At 52.6% G+C, this 20,373-nt stretch overlaps 3 protein-coding genes across 3 annotated transcripts; 1 reads left to right on the forward strand and 2 right to left on the reverse strand.

The window, feature by feature from the left end:
* Window positions 1-1,412: 1,412 nt before the first annotated feature.
* On the forward strand, window positions 1,413-4,253 carry TGME49_251470 (hypothetical protein). Its single transcript, XM_002367347.2, has 3 exons — window positions 1,413-2,497; window positions 3,062-3,109; window positions 3,451-4,253. The coding sequence occupies exons 1-3, from the start codon at window positions 2,255-2,257 to the stop codon at window positions 3,772-3,774; spliced, it is 615 nt and encodes a 204-aa protein (XP_002367388.2). The 5' UTR covers window positions 1,413-2,254; the 3' UTR covers window positions 3,775-4,253.
* A 583-nt stretch (window positions 4,254-4,836) lies between these two features.
* TGME49_251480 (DEAD/DEAH box helicase domain-containing protein) lies at window positions 4,837-13,056 on the reverse strand. The gene is made up of 7 exons (XM_002367348.2): window positions 11,055-13,056; window positions 10,447-10,650; window positions 8,651-9,881; window positions 8,100-8,190; window positions 7,221-7,344; window positions 6,558-6,771; window positions 4,837-5,817 (listed from the first exon to the last, which is right to left on the reverse strand). Exons 1-7 carry the CDS (start codon window positions 11,806-11,808, stop codon window positions 5,115-5,117), a joined length of 3,321 nt encoding a protein of 1,106 aa, XP_002367389.1. The 5' UTR covers window positions 11,809-13,056; the 3' UTR covers window positions 4,837-5,114.
* Window positions 13,057-14,148: 1,092 nt separating this feature from the next.
* On the reverse strand, window positions 14,149-20,247 carry TGME49_251490 (ACR, COG2135 domain-containing protein). The gene is made up of 6 exons (XM_002367349.2): window positions 18,928-20,247; window positions 18,237-18,358; window positions 17,116-17,276; window positions 16,366-16,574; window positions 15,776-15,882; window positions 14,149-15,034 (listed from the first exon to the last, which is right to left on the reverse strand). The coding sequence occupies exons 1-6, from the start codon at window positions 19,509-19,511 to the stop codon at window positions 14,853-14,855; spliced, it is 1,365 nt and encodes a 454-aa protein (XP_002367390.1). The 5' UTR covers window positions 19,512-20,247; the 3' UTR covers window positions 14,149-14,852.
* Between the last annotated feature and the right edge of the window lie 126 nt (window positions 20,248-20,373).

Below are 20,373 nucleotides of genomic sequence, written 5' to 3' on the forward strand. Positions count from 1 at the left end.
TTGACTTCGCGGCCGATTCTTTCCTCCGCAAAAGCCCACACCCCGACAGAAATGCAAACATCCAAGCGGTCGTTAAAGGTGGTTAAAAACCGAGTCTTCTGTTCCATCAGTCCCAAAGCTGCTTGCGTGATATCCCCGAGTGGAACAGCCCCGATGCCGGAACCACTGCTTTTTTCAGGAACGTACACTATCCTGTTTCTGACTGTCAGACGGGTCCTCTCATCTTCTATTCGGTGGCTCTTCTCTCAAGTGGCTTTGGGTTCGATGGCGAGACCGACAAAGATAGAGCCAAGTTTCCAGGTTGGGAACGCCGTGAGGAACTCCTCTCTCAGAGAGCGAGGGACTGAAATGTGTTGCTCGGCTGGCTCTGTGGTGGGGCCTGTGTCTTGACTTTTTGTTCTCTGAGGGAACTACGCGTCGCGAGCTCTTGTGCTCGCGCTCAGGAACAAGCCGAAGGTCCACTTCTGGGGCATGTCCGTCCTCTCTCCTTCGCGCCTACGCCAGTGTCTGTTTGACCTCGTTCGAAACGTCGCTGCGCAAGGCTTCTCTTTGCTGTGCACGACCAAGTGAGAAGTTGTTTCTGCTCTAATCCCTGCGTATTCCAGCCATGGCTCTGCCTGGGGCTCCGAAAAGAAAGGCACCAGGTGTTCAACACTGCCGTGATCAACTCAGGCTGAGGTTTGGTGTTCGGTACCGGTCGACCGCGAATCCTGTCTCGTTTTTTACCCCTGACGACTGGTGTGTTGCAAGGAGTGTTTCATGTTCTTCACCTGGATGTCCGCCAGTGCCCAGAGTTAAAAGAGAAACGAAATTAAACGGAACATCCAGGTGGCTTGAACAACTCGAGCTGCCTTCACACACCACTCTTCCACCTCGTGCACCGAAATAGTGGAGGAGTCTTCAACACTGTAGGTTTACCACAAGCAGAGAACCACTGAAGAAGACGCACGTGGAACTAGCTCACACGGCCAGTGCAAGATTGACGTTGCGGATTCTCCCTCTAGCATCTCCAAAGCTCTTTTCAACAGTCGAGGCTCCTCTCTGAAGCGTACCAGTACGGTATTTTCCAGCTTTCTGCGTGTTTGGGCGCGTCTGAACAGGTTTGCCCACCGCCTCCTGCCTGTTTCGATAGTCGAACAGCCCTCAGGGGTGACATGCGTGGCTGAGAGTCGCGTATGTTTTTGCGTTGAACTCTTGGCTTCCGCGAATCTCCGAGATGCACGGACGCTTTTTGCACGTTTTTATCCGTTCGAAAAATGTCTCTGCCGTCCATTTGACTTTTCTCAGCTAGAATGTGCGACGTTCCGGCGCCCTACCTCCCTTCCGAGTCAGACGGCTAGAGTGTTGAAAAGCTGTTTAAGCGTAGCGATTTCTCGCTGCCTTTCCCTCGGTTTTTCCGCAGGTCGCCTGCCACACTTTGTCACTTTTCTGACTTTTTTCCCGAAAAGCTCGTTTTTCTTCGACGTCTCCGTCTGGCGGCACTATCTTCATTCCTTTACCATTTCACGCGTTTTCCTGCGCTTGTGAAGAAAGACCCGCGGTCCTCTGGCGCGCGGATTCTTACTTTTTTTTGTGTCTTTGCGGGGGCAATTTCACTTTGATCTCTGATATTTTCTTGCGTCCTTCGGGAAAAGCCACTCACAACTTGCTCGGTTTCCCCGGTTATCTCCAGTTCCCTTCGGTTCCGACTCTCCGTCGTCTCTGTGGCACAATCGCGTGCCTCTTGCTCGGGTCGCCTTCTCTTCGCGGCGCGTTCTCTCTTTTTCTTTCTCGACCTTCCTTTCCTTTTCCCCTCCATTCTTCCCTCTGTTCTTTCTCCCCGTAAAAAGTCAATTTTTCCTCGTCTCTACACACTCCAAAGCGCCAGTTTTCGCGCCTTGCAGAGCCACGTCGCTTTCCGCAGGAAGTTCATTGAATTTTCGTTGGATCGGGTCTTTCGTCTCAACTGGTTCCCCCATCAGCTCTTCCCCCTTTCCCCGTTTTCACGATTCAAATCTGCCTCCACGTCGTCTTCTTTTGATGCGGGAACCTCCGGCTTCTACCTGTTCTTTCCTTTTCTTCGGTCGCGAGGCAGTCCTCCCGAATCTGCAGGGTTCCCCCTCTGAATTCAGAAGTCCTCTACCCCTGATGGCAAGAGCCCCTCCGCTCTTCCTCTTAGAACGCATTTAATTCTTCTGTTCAGTTCCTCACTAAGGGATCTCCGCTCCTCCGGGTCTCTCTAAATTCATATATATATATATATATATATATATATATGCATGTGTATGTAGAGTCGTGGTTGTGGTCTTGGTCGGAGACGCGCGTTTCACCAGCTTCGTCGCTTGGTTTCTGTTCAGAGGAGAACGAAGGCTTTTTGCGTTTACACCATGGCCCTCGGAACGATCTGGATCGGTACTTTCGCGTTCGCCGGAGTCGGCGTGCTGCTCTGTGGTCTGCTTCCCTTCATTCTTCTCAGACCGGAGAACACTCGAAACATTTCCAAAAGAGAAATGATTGGGTAGGCCCCGCGGTCGTCGCTTCACTTTTGGACGCACATCTCACGCTTGGGCTTGTCTCCAGTCGCGTTTTCAACTCGAGCTGTCGAAAACGCTCTCGAGAGCCCACCTCCTCCAGCCTAGACAGAGTCACCGTAATCGCCTTCTAAAAAGCGAATACGAAGTCGTCGACGCGCGTCGCTGCCATGAGGGACTCTCGCGGTTATCTGTCAGGCGGAAACTTTGCTGGGGTCTGAGACTCCTTCGCTTCTCGCCCAAGAGCAGAACGGCCGGAAGAGGGAGGTCTAGGGAGACGAGGAACGCGAAACCGGGGGAGACGCTGAGGGAAAAGAGAAGTCATCACTCGGCAAAGAGCGTTTCCGAGGCTGGGCGCCCACTTGCCTCTGGGTCTGAGTGCGCCGTGATACCGAGGGTTTCTCCACGACGCTGCAGAGAGACACACAAAACGGATCAACGCTTTTTCTCACACTGTCTAGCGGGGTGTCGCGTCCTGGAGTGCAGGGAGCAAGAAGCAGAGGGTCTTCACGGAGCATCTTCTTTTTTCGCTGTCTCTCCTTTTCTTTCAGGCTCATGTTCACCCTCGTCACGACAGCGATAGTGTGCCTCTGGCTGTTGTAAGTCGCAAAAAACTCGACGTCTGTCCACCTGCCCATCTCCCGCCTCACGCGACACTCTCGAGACTTCTTTTAGGACTCTTTGCTTTAGTGGAAGTGCGTCTCGCGTTTTGGAGAAGCTGGTTTCTGTGGCGTGTCTTTCGAGTTCCTCAAAACCTGCTGCGGGAGCAAAGCCTGGGACTTGTGGTTAGACCGTGAACGTCTTGTGAACTTCGCAGACATGTTGCGTGCGTTCTGCTTTCTCTCCCGTTCTCCGTTTTTCGGTCTTGTCTCGGTATTCGTCCCCACGGGAGCATCTCAGCTGCTCTGAAACGGGTTCTCCTTTCTTTGTCGTTGTTCAGCTGGGTCTGTGCGTACGTCTCGCAACTGCACCCCTTGATTTATCCGGAAAGACCGAAGGAAGAGGGAACCTACAGTCTGGACGAGGGAACTCTGTAGGCGCGCAGGCTGGGGAGCCACACGCGACGACGAAGTCGCCGAGACGCGCCGCCAACGCGAAGACAGAAACCTCGGATATCTCACAGGCGGCGGTGCAGAAACAAAACTCCAGAAAACGTGCAGCAGACGCAAAGACTGCGCTTCTCTTGAGCGGCGACATGCAGCACAGTCTCCGGGGGGAGAGACACACCGAGGCATGGCAGAAAACGGGCTGTATAGACAGCTGACCGAGTGTATGTACACCTCGGGGTTGGGCGCTAGCGGTCGCGTATCGGAACCGTCTCTTCGATCGTGGAAGATTTATTATACTCGTGAATTCTCTGAAACTGAGGCTGCGCTCTCTGTCTCGAGTTTCTCAGCTCACAGCGCTTCAGGCTGCGCTGCTGTGTTAGATTTGCACGCGACAGATCAGACGATTGGACTAAACACGATCCAGTAAACTGCGACTTTCGAAGGGTGCTGAGAAGGAGGCTCGTGACTACTTTTTTCCTTAGGCAGTCATCGCGTGATCGACCCACAGGAGGACGCGGGTGTGGGGTCGCGAGCGAACGCGCGACTCGCGGACGACTGTGCAGCGTCGGTCTGTCTCTGAAGCGGAGGCTTGTTTTCCACGCCTTTCCGATAAATCCTAGCAAACTCGTAAACGCTAATCTACTCTCAGGACGCCGGAGGGTGCCTGGAGCCTCTGACACTCAACAGGAGAACTCGCACCTGCTCAAGCTGCAAAGTCTACCTACGCCGAAGCCGCGGCAGTGGTTTCGAGACGCTCTGCGGAGTTGCTCTTTTAGCGTCGCAAGATTCACCTCAGACACCGCAGGACAGCTCGGGCAGTTCTTCATGAGTTTCAACTCCGTCAGAAAGGCAAGAGGGTGCACGGCTCTCCAACCTTGTTTATCGAGAAACGCGCTTTTCGAGACGACGTTTCTTTCCGCGACACACACGCAAAAGCAGACCGGTCGCCACAACTGTCGAGGGACTTTGTCGCCCACATTTTACTTGCGCTCCGGTTCTCCTCTCCCAAGCACAGAAAGCACAAAGCGCATCCCTCTCTCTAGCACCTCAACTGGTTCGCCGCACACTTGTCTCTCGCGAGGGAAAAACTCAGATTCGAATATAAATAGATATTTATATATATTCGAGCATATATATATATATATATATATATATATATATATATAAGCATATGTTCTACTAAGGAGATATCTCAACAGTGCTCCCGAATACCTACGCAAATATATATATATATATATATATATATATGTATACGTTTGTGCATGTTTTGTATATGCCTCTGTGTACCGAGATGGTGTGGCGTGGAGTGGTGCAGCTTTTTTTTAGTTGACAAAGGAAATTGCATGTAGATTGTTGAAGCTCGCTTTCGGGTCAATGAAAGGTGAAGCTGTCGGCTTCGGTATGCTGACGAAAGAGCAGAAGGCATGATTCAAACGCGAAACACCCTTTGCGCTTTGGGAGCCACCAAGAAGCGGCTTCAGCGAGCTCTCCCTCGACTTGAGACTGCTGGCGAGAGTGTAGCCGTTCAGCGTTTCGTCGGAACTGAAGACGCTCTTCAGCCGAATTCGCTCTGAGACAGATTTCGAATTCTGCTTTCCTGAGACCCGCCTCGCTTTCCTCGGGATGTCTGTACACCCGGCGTCTTCGCGTGACGGCCCGGCTTTCCGCCAAGGCCGTTTCGCGGCTTTCCTGACGCGTCGTCTCTGCGGTTTTTCTTCGCTCTGCCTCCGCCGTCTGAAGAGTCGAGTCTCGGCCGCTTCCGCTCTCCTTTGCTGTTGAAGTTTTTCTTCTTTCCGATCCCCGAGACACGCAGCAGGTCGCCTTTCGCACGCAGGTGTTGGGTGGCTCGCGCGGCCTCCAAGTCCTTCGTTTTCGCCCCCGAAAACCTGTCTGTCTGTTTCGCCTGCTTCGCCGGCACCACCTCGATTTCGCTGGTCTCTTCGCGAGGCTTTTCTCCGCTTCGCTCTCTGAAGCCTGAGGAGAAGGAACGGCGCGGGCGAGGGGGCGGCGTCTTCGAGTGCCTCGCCTTCGAAGCGAAGCCGGACCTCCCGACATCGCGCTCCTTGCTGCGGCTCTGGCGACCGCCAAGACCGCCTGATTTCCCCCCCGAATGCGGTGCAGAGTGATCGCCAGTTCTCAAACGCATGGCCGCCTCGCGAGGAGCCTCGTTCAATCCGAACGATGTGGCGAGGTGCCCAGTGTGGAGGGACGCGTGAGAACAGACGGCCCGCGCGTCCTTCCCCAAGCAACGCAGCGCTCTGCACGAAAGAACCAAACGCACCGTCAAAAAACCTTCAACTCACACAAAGCAAGAAGCCACTTCAATGCCTTCCTACACACCGAACTCTACACGAAATAGATGTATATAGATGTACAGACGTATATAAGTATCTATGCATATATATGCATATATATATATACATATATATATATATATATGTATACATATAAGGACGTATACGGAGAGATACGGAGATACATGGATATGTAAGTATATACATGTACACATATGCTTATATATGTATATATATATTATAAATATATGTATGTTTTTATATGTACAACTATGGATGTCTGTGTATACGTGATAGCATAGGCGTGTGAACAGAAAAGAATCGAGGAGACAAAGCCACTAGTCATGCAAGCAGGCGTAGGACTTCTGCGCCACACAGACGATCGAAGCACCTCTGCAGGGCACCCCGGGAGAAGAATGAGACAGGAAACGAGAGTCAGATGCAACGTAAGACACGAGACGCGTGTATGAAGTTCCCTGAGGACCAGTTCTCTGGCAAGACACAAGTCGAGGCACCGCCAGAGAACGCAGGGTTCCCTCACCCTTGCTCGCGTCTTCGTCGCTCTTGTGTGTTTCTCAACTTTGAAAGGAAACGCACATCTGTGGGGATCTCTCCCGAAGCGAGAAGGTGCATCTTTTGCTTTGCACAGTCGTCTGCGTCGGCAGACTGTAGAAGAGAAACGGGGGAGGGGGGAGCGTTTTTACCTGAGGGTGCCGAGGAAGGCTCTGCGGGCCGTCTGAAGGAGAGAAGGTCTTTCGGCTACGAACGTCGCAAACTGCTTGACTAAGAAGGATGTTGGACTTTCAAGGTGGCGCAGGTAGTCGGGCATGTGAGAGTCAAACAGCGTGTCGAGCATCCGGGCCTCGTCCATCTCCTGAAGAGAAGAAAAGCCGCGCTGCCGCAGATAGTCTGCGTACCCTGGAAGCAGCCGAAAGCGAGAAGCAGAACGAGGCAGGAAGTGGAGAAACGAGGGCGAGAAAACGCAGAGAAGAGCACAAACGGAAAAAAGGGAAGGGATAAGAGAAGAAGAAGAGACAGAGATGCGAGAACGTGGAGGCGAGAACTTCGAGCGAAAAAGAGTCAGGCTACGGAGGGAGGGAAATGGTCGTGCAGAAGACGGAGTGTTGAACGACGAACAGCGCCAACACAGACGGCAGCCGCGCTTTCGAGAGACAGACCAAAAACCAGCAAGTGATTGCCAGCTCCCGACCCCGAAGAGAGCGTTTCAGATGGTGCGTCTTTATCGAAGGAGAAGGCGACGAAAGAGGAGACGGCAATGTCGCCTCACACCCTGGAACGGGTCTCGCACAGAGAGATGCGAAGTGTCTGTTGCGGAGTTCCTTTCGTCTCTTGTCTGCATGTCTTACCTCGCTCGCAGTCGAGAAGGAAGATCAAAGCGTTGCCTTGCTTGCCGAGTCTTGCGGTGCGCCCAATGCGGTGTACGTACTCCTCAATCTGCTGAGGGAGGTCAAACTGAGCGATCCAAGTGACCTGTTTCGCAAACACCCAGGGCGCAGGAACCAAGGTGACCGACGCACGCGCGAGCAGCGACGGCGCATGCAAATGCGTTGAAAAGGGCAGACACTCGAGATAGGAAACGCATGCTCGCAGGTTCAAACGCCGACGTGGAAGGAGACACAGGGAAGAAAGTGTGAGCGTGTGCCTGCACGGCACGCAGCGAGACAGGGCCGAGGGGGAATGCAGAGAAAAGGAGAGAACATGCATGTGCATGCTCTCAAACCTGTCGGGGCCGCGAGTGGCGAAGACGCCAGCGGCGAGAAAGCAAAGTCAAAGCGAAGGCGTGACTAAAGAGGAAAATACAGAATTCAGAAAACAAATCTTGCGTCGGGACAGGACTGTCTGGGTGCTTCACCACGCCCTTGTCGAGATGAAAGGAAACGCGCCCCCACAGAGGCAGCAAGGGAGCTGGAGGCTTTTTCTTCACCTAGGTTTCTGAACTGTTTAATGCACTGCGAATCGCCAAGTGCTGCAGGTGTAGAAAGAGTGAAACCGACCACTGCTGTAATTGACGCCACAGTCTAACAGACCCTCTCGCGATGCTTCCCCTAACTCCTGCACCTCTTTCTGTGATCGAAAAGATGTCTTCAAGGGCTAAGAGAAATTCAGGAAAACGCAATTCAGACCAAGGTCAGAAGACACAGAGAGCACGGCAACACGCAGTTGCCAGTTCGCTCGAAATCAGGCATGGCGAATTTCCAGAGAATGACTCCCAAACGCGTTCTCACATAGGGGAGGTTAAGTCCCCGAGCCGCTACATCGGTGGCGAAGAGAACGGCGGCGCCTGGGGTTTCGCTGAACTCTTTCAGATAGCCGAGTCTGCAAGACAAAGAAGAGAAAAAGTGACGCGGCAGTGGCAATCGTCGGGCGTTTTTTTAGCAGAGCCATACCGTGAGAAGAGGAATCGACGGAAGAAAATTTGTCGATCGAAAAGCACAGTCGGCTCCCGAAACATCGCAAGACCAGGGTCCACAAAGAGAAGACTGCGAGCCCGTCTCAAGAGTAAAACGTGTTTCCGAAAAACAAATCCGCAGACTTCACCCCCACTCAGCTTTTTCGGGTGTACATACACCTAATGCGTCCGGTGTACGTACACCCGAGATCACCCCTTCGGCCTGTACATACACCTGCTGCTCGGATGCCGTACGTACACCAGAGTAGTCAGCAATCGCAGTCTTGAAGCCATGACTCTGTTCCTTTTCTCTATCTCTTCCTCCACTCGAATCTCGCCGTCTACATCTTCACCCTCCCCTCCCTCCCCCCGTCTGCGAAGTCTCACCTGTCGTCTCTTTCCATTTGTCCGTGGAGTTTGAAGAGCGAGACTCCACTGAGAACGATTTCGCCCAGCAGCTCGTCTCCCTCTTCTTCTCCGTCTTCGTCTTCCTCCTCTTCGTCCAGGTCGCTCTGGCCGTCTGACGCGTCGTCCTCGGCACTCTGTCGCTTACGCCGTCTCCGCTTTCTCTCCAGATCTCGCGTGGCGAGTCTGATGGCCTCACGCCCCGCGGTGCCGCGAATTCGCCGCATGAGTGCAATGCGCTCCTTCTGTCGCTTTCGCTGCTCGCGGTCGAGGATTGGTCCCGGCCACCGGAGTCTCTGCAGGAGAGCGTGAAGGTGCTCGACCGCGTCGCAGCAGGAGAGAAAGACGATGGCCTTGCCCTTCCCCGTTTTCGCGACCTGAAGGAGCAGCGCGAGAAGGGGGAGCAGTCGGAGACGCGGAGACGACAGCTGGAGGTAGTACTGGCGCAGTTGCGCCGGCACATGGAACTTCGTCTCCGCTGAGGCCTGGCTGTCTTGTGCCTCACCCTCGGGTGTCTGCGCAGAGGACGCACAGGTCGCCGGAGACAGCGCGCAGCAGCAAGGGAAGCCTGGCAGCGAACGTGGAGTGGCTTGCGGCTTCGCCGTCTCCTCGGCCATCGTCAAACGGAGCCGCTCCAGCAGCGGTTCGCGGTACCGATCCAGAGACACCCACTGAGGCTCCTGGCGCAGGCAGAAGGCGGCGAGGCGTTCGACCTGCGGTGTGAGAGTCGCGGAGGCCATGATCACTTGAAATTCTTCTCCTCGTCCAGACAGCGCGGCTGCACTTCCACACGAAGACTTGCCAGCAACGGAAGAGCCTTTCTCCCCCTTCTTCCTTTTCGTCTCCGCAGATGAAGCCTCCACCTTATCGGGCGCCTCGCCGTCGTCCTCGCTGCCTCCGTCCGCGTGCTCCTCTCTCGCTCGACTCTCCTCTTCTCTCTCTGGGTTCTGCTCTTCGAGGATCTGCAGCCTGAGCGCCTTCATCTGCAGCTGCTCTGCCTTCTTCTCTGCAAGCAGAGTCACGATTTTCTTCAGCTTCGCCTCGAAGCCAAGGTCGAGGAGACGGTCGGCCTCGTCGAGCACGAGCAGGTGCAGCGCAGAGACCTCGAAGCAGGAGGTCGTGGTCAGATGGTCCAACAGCCGCCCAGGGGTGCCGAGCAGCACCGTCACTCCCGCGCGCAGCCGCCGCTTCTCCGACTGTTTCTTCTCGCCGCCTGCAGGACGGACGGCGAGAGGAAGCGTGAGTGAGGCTCCAGAAGGACCAACAGAGGAACTCGAGGACGGCGGAAGAAGAACACCACGCGAAACGCGAGCCGGAAGAACGGGAGGAAGAAGAGAACGAAGTGAAACAAGAGGGAGGACGAGAAGGAGCAAGAGAGACAGGAGGAAGGAGAGAAGTAAAGGACAGTCAGGAGAAGGAAGGCGACGAGAGCAAGAGAAAACGAACAGGACGCCACAGACGGCCATTGCCGCGCGGAAGAGCATCCGACACGGACGAATCAGAAGAACGGCTGGAGTGTACAGACTGCGAGAGGCGTAGCTGTCCCCCTCTGTCTTTTGGATGCACTGCCGCGGTGTTGTCTGTCCATGATTCCTTTCTTCGCTGTGCGTTCGTCAGTTCGCTCATCCCACCTTCCTCTTTCGGCCCGCATGTTTCCTCAGCGTCTCCGGGGTCGCATCTGGCATGCGTTTTCTCTCTCCGTCTTTTCTCCGTTTCCTCCCTCTCCTTCCTCCATGTCGGGTCTTTCATTCCTTTTTTGCTTGGCCTGTTTGAGTTACCTGTGACAGCAGCGACGACGATCCAGGGGAAGAGTTGCGCGAGGCGGCTGATCTGCGAGCAGGCCTGAACCGCCAGCTCGCGCGTAGGCATCAGCAGAAGGCCGCGAGTTCCGTCGCCTCTTCTCAGGCTCTTCCCGGTACGCTCATGCTCAGCGAGAAGCTGCTGCAGCAGCGGAACCACGAAGCAGAGCGTCTTGCCCGAACCTGAAGCAAGAGAAAAAAGAAAAACAGAGGAAGAGAAAAGGTGGAGAAAAAGAGATCCAGAAGAAAGAGGCTGGCAGTGGAAGGAAGGCAGAAATGCGAGGAGACCCAGCAGATGAAAGAAGAAAGAGGCAGGAAGCCAGAGAAGAAAAACAGAGGGCGAAGAGGAGAGTCTTGATGTTCTTCCAAACACACTGTGTGAGTCACCGGGCAGGAGGTTGGAGAGAGAAGGCTGGCGTTTCCACGAGATGTTTTATGCCTTTTAAATATGCCTCATAAACTCGAGGGATTTCGGCAAAGGGACCTTTTCGAGAGGGGCAGAAACAAATGTTATCCAGTCTCTTCCCTGCTTCTGCCGTGGACGCTCTCGATAAAAAAACCATCAGAAAAGCTTGCGTTTCGCCGACCTGTAAAGCACTGCACGAGAGTGTCGTGCCTATGGAGAACTGTTGGAATCGCAAGGTGCTGGATTGCAGTTAGGCGCCGAAAGCCGTGGTGGTTGAGGGTACGGATTAAACGCGTATGAAGAATACCCTCCATTTGCGAAAATGTACACGAGGAAAACAAGTCGTCGCCAGAGTCCGATGCGTCTTCTTCTCCCTCAGCTTCTCCCTCTCCTTCTCCCTCTTCTTCTCCCTCTTCTTGTCCGTCAGCTTCGGATACTGAATCTGCATCTTCTTCTCCCTCTTCTTCTCCCTCAGCTTCGGATACTGAATCTGCATCTTCTCCTGCATCTTCCGCTCCCCGCTCTTCTTCGTTGTCCTCTTCTTCATCTCTCTCTGCTTCTTCTCCGTCTCCTTCCTCCCTTGTTTCTTCTCCGATTTCGCGTCTGCGTTTCTGCCTTCTGGGCTCTGCAGAAGTCGAGCCTGGCGTCCCTGCGGTGCGGTGTACGTCCACGCCGCCGCCGTGGGAGGCTTGCCTCTTGCCTCGAGCGAAGAGTTCTCGGCGTTTCCCTCCCATCTGCATGCATGCAAGGCCTTTCCGTCCGCCGCGAGCGCCAAGTGGAGAAGCAGAGAAGCTGAGCGACGGACCTTCGGACCTGAGACAGACACGGTTTCCTTCGCGACTTCGACCGGGAAGAGGGCAGACTTGGCGACTCCATGGTGTCTCTACACCTCTCTGCGAGACTCGACGCGAGCCGGGAGACTCGCGCCCTCGCATTGTGAGTGCCAGCGGAGCAACACGAAGCAAAACAACGCAGCGAGGAGGAAACGAGGAAGAAACGCGCAAAAAAAGGAGTCCGAGAAGCGAAGGAAAAGCCTTGGGGGCTAGGGGGACGGCGCCCAGACAGAGAAGCTGGAGAAGGCAGGATGGAGAGAAAGACGGAAAAAGAGAGCACGGAAGGGAGATGCGAGAGAGGAAAGACGACAGGAAGAGAAATTTCACAGAGAAAACAGCAGAAGTAGATGCGAGCGGAGGGCAGTGAATCTTGGTACGCCAGCGCTGCAGGAGGCGAGAAAGCCGCTCGAAAACTTTTCAGAAGAAGAAAGAAAATACGAGTAAGGAAGGAAATGGAGAAAAGGAAAAAGAAGAGGAGGCGAAAGAAGACAAAGCATTTCCAGGACTGCCTGTGCGCCTCGCGGTGGCTGCCGACTCAACGCCTCGATTGCAAGTTTGCGCAGCGGCTCGCGTGTACAGACACCGCGGGAGGGAATGGGGGAAACAGTCGCTCGGACGCATAAGATGTTTCTTAGATGAAGATTGAAAAGTTTTTTCTTTTTTTGGAGGCGAAAAAAGAAAGAGAATAGGGCCACAAACGGCGAGCCTCGAAGGAAACTGGAAAAGAGAAACAAAGAGCCCCACATGCAAAGCTCGCAGCGAAGAGTTGAGTGCATGCGCAGGACTGGCCTCTTCCAAAATTGGCGCGCTTTAAGAACGTCGAAAATCTTCCCCAGATTTATTTGCGGAACTCTGGCCCAGTTGACTTCACAGAGGCGGCGTCGAGCCATGCTCGAGAGACTGCGAGAAATTGCGTCAGGCAGTCAGACGGAGAGAACGAGATGGTCTGCGACGCTACTCCCCGAGAAAAGAAGGCAGAAAAATTGAGGTTCAACGCAAAAAAGGAAAGACACACAGAGAAGAAGGGAGCGGAAGAAGAGGGAGGAAACAGAACACAGAGACGGAGTCTACGAGAAGAAAGGCAGGACGGAAGGGGAGATAAGAGAGAGATAGAAGAAGGAGGAACTACGGTAAAAGAAGAAAGCCGAGAGGAGAAGAAGAAAGGAAAAGAGAAGAAAAAAACAGACAGGTCAAAACGGAGATAAGGCTAAATGTACAGATGGGAGAGAGACAGAGAGAAAAGGTCGATGTAGAGAGAGAATGACACTGCGAAAGAGAGAGAACGAGGTTGGAAAAGGCGCGCTGAGGAAGTCGTGCCAAATGCACCGTTTCCTCGCGACCAACACAGCCCCGTGAACAGTTATCCTGTCTCAACGACACAAAATATTCTATTTATTCATCAATATTTACCTTGTTACACATCCATCCCAACAGCTGCTCCTTTTCCTTACACATCCACCTACATATATATATATATATATATGGACCTTTGTGATACTGACTGTGGACGACTGCGTCGTAGGTTCGGCGAGAGACAGAGCCGCGTCTGTCAGCTCCATGCCGTCGCTTTGGCGTCTTAGAAAAGAGGAAGTGAGGAGCATCTTTTTGCAGAGAAGTATTATCTCCTCCAGCTAAAGTGGCGGGTTTCACACCAGATCGCATTCTTGTTTCGCTGGGAGCTCGTTAATGCTTTTTGTGTAATGTAAACGCGGAAGCAAACCGTGTTCAACCTTGAAGGTCTCTGTTCACCGGAGACAAGCGCTCCGCGGCATGTGCACACAACGCGATACCTGCATGTTTTGTTCTTCGTTCCTGAGACCACTGTAAAAACCGACAAAGGTACAAATATTCATCTACGCAAATAGGTGAACATGTCTATATGCATATATATATATATATTCTCTCGCTCTCCTCGCAAGAAACCTCACACTTCCTGTACACGCTCAAGAAGGCAGACCGGTTTTTCTCATTCTTGTTTCTTTCGCGACCTCTCTCCTTCTTTCGTCGACCATTCTTAGGTGACGACCTCTTTGGCTTGCGTTTGGAAGCTGGGGAAGAGACGCGGATGAATTCAACAGAGCTGCGAACTCCAGACGCAACGGCTCACGGTCGTTAGTGGTGCCGGATCTCCTGCAGGACGACTCGCATCACTCTCTGAAGAGCAGATGAATGAGCTACCTTTGTTTCGGTGACGTGTGAAAAGCGTTGATTCTTTAATTGTTCAATTCCGGAACCCAAGACAAAAATGCTGCGTCCGATCTACGAGAAGACTGTCGTTCTCCACTCTCTTGACCTTGTTCGATAAACGTGTGTGCAGTTCCTTTTCTCGCCATCTAGCGAGACAAGGCGAGGGAATGAGGAGACAGCCAGCCGCTGTCTTCTCGGTTTCTTGTCTTTTTGCAAGACTCAAGAGCTGTCGACACCCGGAGGTTGTGGGGGTGTGCCAAGCGCTGCAGCCACACCAGACAAAAACGCGGAAAATCTACGCGACGGACGGTCACAGGGTGAAGGTATCAAAGGAGAGTTTTTGACCGCATCGCAGGATGGCACTCTTTGATCGTAATGTTGTCTCTAGGGAGAGAGATGACCGCATCTGTTGAGACCTCGAAAAAAGAAACAGTGCTGGATATTCCTTTTCATTCGCTTAGCGCCTGGGCGCGTCGTCGCGTTTGTTTGATCGTTCCTGTCCATCCACACACTTGACAATACAGGACGCACGCGTCTACAGATATCTGGAATTCTTGAGAAAGATCTAAAAGGCCTTGCTGTCTCTCTTCTCATGCGGAGACCGCCTTTCCTCTGTCGTTTCTTGACGAGATGACGCGCATGCACGACAGCGCGAGGAAACCGGAGGGTCGAAAGCGACGCCCATCGCCTCTGTATTCCCCGAGCCTCGGCACTTTCAGGGAGAATTCCATGACGCTGAGACGCGAAGCACCGGAAAAAAATGGCTAAACGTTTTACCTAGAGAGCGAGGATGAAGGCCTGTGTCAACTGCACTGTGATGTGTCTTCCTGTCTCCTTCTCTCTTCCTGTCTCCTTCTCTCTTCCTGTCTCCTTCTCTTTTGTGCGTCTTTCTGTCTCTCTCTCTCTGCGTCGGCTCGGACGCCTATTTCTGTGTCTTTCTTCTCTTCCTCCCTGTGCGGTTAACTCTGTTTCTTCTTCTCTGCAGGTGCGAGGAAGAAATCAAGAGTGTGCATTCCTCGCGGCTTTTGGGGAGACCCTGTAGCAGTGCCTCTTTTTGGGAGAGGAAGAACGCAGTCTGCGCTTTCGTAGCGACTGTTCCCAACGCGCGTCGTCACCGGGTACAGATCCACAGTCGTGCGATCTGGACAGAGAAAGACCGAGACAGAAGGACAGAAACGCGGTCACAGGGAGACAGAATGTGCGCGACAAACAGAAGGGAGGAGAGAACCACGTAGACACAGAGAGAAAAGAGAGAGGAGTGGAGACTGGAGCAGACGGAGAAAGAAAAACAGATTGAAATGGAGACAGAAGAAGGAGACAGGCGCGACATGGCATACGGAGACACGGAGATACCATGAGGCGAGAAAGACAGTGGCAGAGCGACGGAGACTGAAAATACAGAGACAGAGAGACACACACGGGGACTGAACGAGAGAGGGACAGAAGGTGAAACAGCAAGACTGAATCAGAGACAGAAACGATGAACGAGACGGAAACAGACTCCCCTTCTCGCCGCATGGGCGCCAGATGAGCAGCGCGTAAAGAGAACGAAAAACAGGTTCTCTCAAACAACGAGTGGAAGAAAACATTCCTTCGAAAGGCGGTCACTCCGTCAACAAGAAATACAGAATCAAAACCAAGGAAGACGCATGAATCCAGACACACGTACATCTCTACATCCTTAGGCATGCATGCATCCAGAAAGAGACTTGCACTATGCACTTATGCGTATAACTATGGATGCGAACAACTGACTGGGCTGGTGGCGTTAAGATGGCTGAACGACGAGAGGGAGGACTGGGGACCGAGAAGCCTCCGCCGTTTAAAGTGCGGAGGAGACCTCGGTGAGAGTCGCGGCCTACGCGGCCTGACGCGGACTTACAGAGCTGCTTAGAACGGCCAAGAAGGTCCGGAAAGAGTTTTGAAAACGGATTTTCATTGGCGTTCAGCCACCGCGAGGCGTCCGCAGGAGAGAGGAGGACGGGCATCCTGCAGACGCGGCAAAAAACTCAGAGGTGGGGAGGCGAAGCGAGAGTCAAACGCGAGGGAACGAAAGCGGAAACAGAGAAACAGGAAGCCGCGAGCGACGAAGAAAAGGGAGCGGGAGAGAGAAGAGAGGTGGCGGGGAGGAGAAAGGCGATGAGAAAACGAACGAAGCGAGACGAAAGAGATGGACGCGCAAGGACATTCCCCAGAGACTCGTGAAAAGAGGAGACACAGCCAAGCAGCAAGCGAAACATCTCCATGCATCTCCAGATGCAAAAACAGAAAAAAAAACAGCGAGAGTGCCGAAGGAACTGCAGGAAAAACCTGTACGAAGAGACGAGAAGAAACGCTTCCGCGCAACAAGCAGCAGGCGCTGACGGTACAACGATGTGCGATGCCTCTCGCTCGAGTCAGAGGGAGCGTCCCTGGTCGCAAGCAAAGGCGCGTTGTAACTTTTCTGGACAGTCCGGAGATTCGGGTGCCCACCTGCTGTGAATGTCAGCCATAGGTGTGTTTGCACTGTCCATGGTTAGAATCGTCGCGGAGCAGTCTCGCGTTGCAGGCGGCCGCCCCCCTGGAGACGCGTCGTCCTCGAAGAGACCTGCAAAGAGCAGCGGCGCCTCGCCTTCCTTCAACACACTATGCCACTGCGCATTGTCCTCGGACGCGAACCCAGTCGTCTCTGGAGCATGCGTCTAGAAAAAAAGCAGAAAACGACACAGTTGCTCTGGACTTGCAGGCCCCCGCTCAGCCACTGAAAGGGAGGAACGTCGACGCGTTCCCTCGCTGGAAAGACCTTTGTCTCGAAAAAAAACTACCCCTGTTCTTCACCACATACACCGTCACACCAAGGCATCATCTGCACGCTCTAAACACCAAACCGAGAATGATGCGTGTGAACGGAAATATACAGGATGCTTTGTGTACGTATATAACTGTATACATACATATACGCATATACATATACGCATATACATATATATACATATATATATATTCATACATCTATATATATATATATATATATATGCATGTAGATGTTTAGCACTGCTTCTGCGAGTGGGATAGGTTTGAGAACGAAGGCAAGACAGACGGTGACTACGCAGGACAGACGGCTTTCACGACGCTTCTGCTTTTCGGTTTGCAAGGCGGCGGAGACAAGTGCAACGTCGGTCTGAGCGAGGACCGAGGAAAACTTGGGGCCTTTAAACGAGCGCCGAGCCTGTGTCTGCACACCTGGTTTCGTCTTTTTTTCTCTGCGCCCTCCTCATGTTTCGAATCTGAGTCTCTCATGCGCTTGCCACTGAGAGGCCTCGCCGTCGCCTCGTCCTGCAGACTGCTGCTCTCGCTTTTTCCGAGCTGGGCAGCCTCGCCGTCACCCCCCGGAATCGCCGCCTCTGCAGCGGAAACATCCACACAACAAAAACAAACATCGAAGGCGATGGACACACCCACCTTCGCATGCAGAGGTACATATACACATATATATATATAAAAATATATATATATATATATATAAATATATATATATATTTATATATATATATATATATATATATATTTATATATATATATATATTTATATATATATTTATATATATATATATATTTATATATATATATATATATATATATATATATTTTTATATATATATATATATTTATATATATATATATATTTATATATATATTTATATATATGTATGGAAATATATATTTTTATGCATATATACATATATATGTAGATATCAATAGATACACAAATGCCCAGACAAATAGATGCGGGGAACCTGCAGATACATGCACTTAGGAGAGGCAGAGGAAGGGAGAGACTCACTTGCATGTGCAGACATTTGCAGAGAAAACCGTGGCGGAATACACATTTCTGTACAAGGATCTCCTGGAGAGTCTCTCTACCTCTCCCGTTTCAAAAGACGAGCACGGGCGCTCCTCGCGGACAACCCAATTATGCGAATATCTACGTTGCTTTTGTGTATACCCTGTGAAGCGTATGTAAATGTCTACATCCTTTTTTATCTATATGTGTGACTGTGTAAAACGTTTGTCCACGTACCGACATACATTAACAGCCTCTCTATGTAACGAAATACGTACATAAACATATACATACATACGAAGACAACAAGTGTGGGGATACATGTACGTATATCTTTATAACCGGTATATATGAAGACATATATATATATATATAGACACACAACTGTGACAAATATGCGACTATATATATATATATATATATATATATATATATGTATATATATATATATATACCAAGCACATGAATGTCTACATTTCTAGTTATTGGGGACATAAGTGAATTAGCTTGGGAGAAATACCTGCTACAGAGGCTTTGTGCCGAATGAAGAAAGGCTGCTTCGACTCGCCTGGCCCTTTCGGTTTCTTCCATTCGTAGAAGCCGTCCGCAACCACCACGCACCGGTGCGTATCCAGAAGTCTCCTGAAAGAATTTCGACGGCGCATGCATCATCTTTGCGAGACATAAAAGACAGAGCTGCTCCAGTGACGTCACCCTCCCGAGACGCTCCTCTCCCTACTCTGGTGTCGGATGGCCTCACGGCTACCTTCGATTCTTTCTGTTTCTTTTGTGAGTGCCTCCTGTTCGTTCTGCTGGCTTTCTCTCCTCTTCCTCTGTCTCGTTCCCCTCTTCGTCTTCTTCCGCTCTTCTTCTCAGGACGCGTTCAGGCGCTGCCTCGGATGTCTTCACACCCCCTGCGGAGAGAAGCGAGGCGTCTGCTGCACTCGCCGTTCTCTAGTCGTCGAGTTCCGTTCCCTTCCGCGTTTCCTGGCCTTCCTGCGATTTTCTCAGATCTTGCGTTCACAATGCGCGCTGCACCTGTCTCCTAGGGCCGACACGGCTTCAGTCCCTCTTCTTTTTTTTCTTCTTCTCCCTCTTCTTTTTTGTTGGTCTTCTTCGCTCCCCCTTTCCGCCTCGCCTGAATCAAAGGCGTTCGCTCCCTGCGTTCTTTGACGCCTGACTCGGTGATTCGCAAGAACCTGCTCTCTCACCGATACAGTCTGGACTGCGTGAGGCCCTCCACGCGGGCGTTGAACGTGTTGTACGCGGGAGTCTTCCCCTCGCCTTTCGGCTGTCCAGGAACGCGAAGCGCCCATTCAGCTGCTCGCAGGCGACGGATGCCATTCGCCTCTTCGATGATCGGCACTGCACAGGTCGGCGAAACGTTGAAGCGCGGCCGGAGGAAGTCGAGAGAAGACGTTTCTTCTCCCGAACACAGTACCCCAGAGGAGCGAGAAGAAGCAGAGAGAGAGGACGAAGAAGAGAGAGATGACGGGGAAGGAGAGCGACAGCCTGCGGAACTTTTGGACTCGAGTTTGATGTCGACTTTTCCTTTCTTTTCCTCAGTTTTTGTCGGAGGAGAGAGTGTGGCGGAGGGAGAGAGAGAAGAGGCATTTTCAGTCGCTTCCTCCTGTTTAACGCGCTGGAGAGGCTCCGCGCTCGCAGCGGCCTGGGCGTCTCCCTCTCCCTCTTTCTTGTCTCGCTGCTCAGAAGGCGACGACCGAGACAAAGGCGCGAGACCAGCGACCCGACGGAGACGCCGTGGATGCAAAGTGCAGCTCATGCGTCCGCACATCTCGGCGAGCAGCGAAGCCTTGCGGAGACGCGCATCGCATGCAAGCTCCGGCAGAGCTCCCAGAGTTGCAAATGCCAGCAAACCTGCGAACTCGCATGTATGGCGGGCAGACAGCCGAGCAACGACGGAGAGCAGAGGAGCAGAGGGAGGAGAGGGAGGAGACAGGAAAGGAACGAGAGAAGAGACTCCCTTTAGCCGTGGCTGCCAGCTCAGACGCCCTCAAGCTCAACTCGACAGACCTGAGGGCGGAAGAAGCAAGACCGGGAGGACGCCTTCTGACCGACAGGACGAAAAGAGAGACAACTTGGGCGCCGCGCTTTCACAAAGCAAGGAAGAGTTTGGGAGAAATAAAGAGGCGGAAAAGCGACTCAAAAGAACAGCGTTGAGGCGCAGAGTCTCAACGGGGTGTCGTGAAGCGGTTTGAAAGAGTCGCTCTCGAAAGAGCCACCGGAGCGGAACAACGAGGAAGGAGGAAAGAGCGCGTTTCTACACAATAAAAAATGAACCAGAGAGAACAAGAGGAGGAAGATGCAAAGCTCGCCGCTGACTTCGTTCGCTGGACAAGAACGAGTCTACACACTCGGTCGCGCAACGGCTAGACACGGCAGAGCTGTCCAGACCAGCGACTGGGTCGGTTATCCATACATCCCTCGCGTTTTGTGTACAGTCAAAGCTCTGTCTGTTCATTTGGCGCTTTGCTGTTTTTCCTCTCGCCTCTGCGACTCTTCTCCGAGAGAAGTTCAAGGATTGTGCCGAGTCTCGACGAGTGCTGTGGCACCCGCGCGGCCGCCAGCTCGCCCGCCGCATGCAGTCGGGGCGGGTGGAACGGAATATAAGCCGCGAAGAGAGAGGGTGAAAGTGG

This window comes from Toxoplasma gondii, chromosome XII (assembly GCF_000006565.2).
Source record: "Toxoplasma gondii ME49 chromosome XII, whole genome shotgun sequence".
NCBI lineage: Eukaryota > Apicomplexa > Conoidasida > Eucoccidiorida > Sarcocystidae > Toxoplasma > Toxoplasma gondii.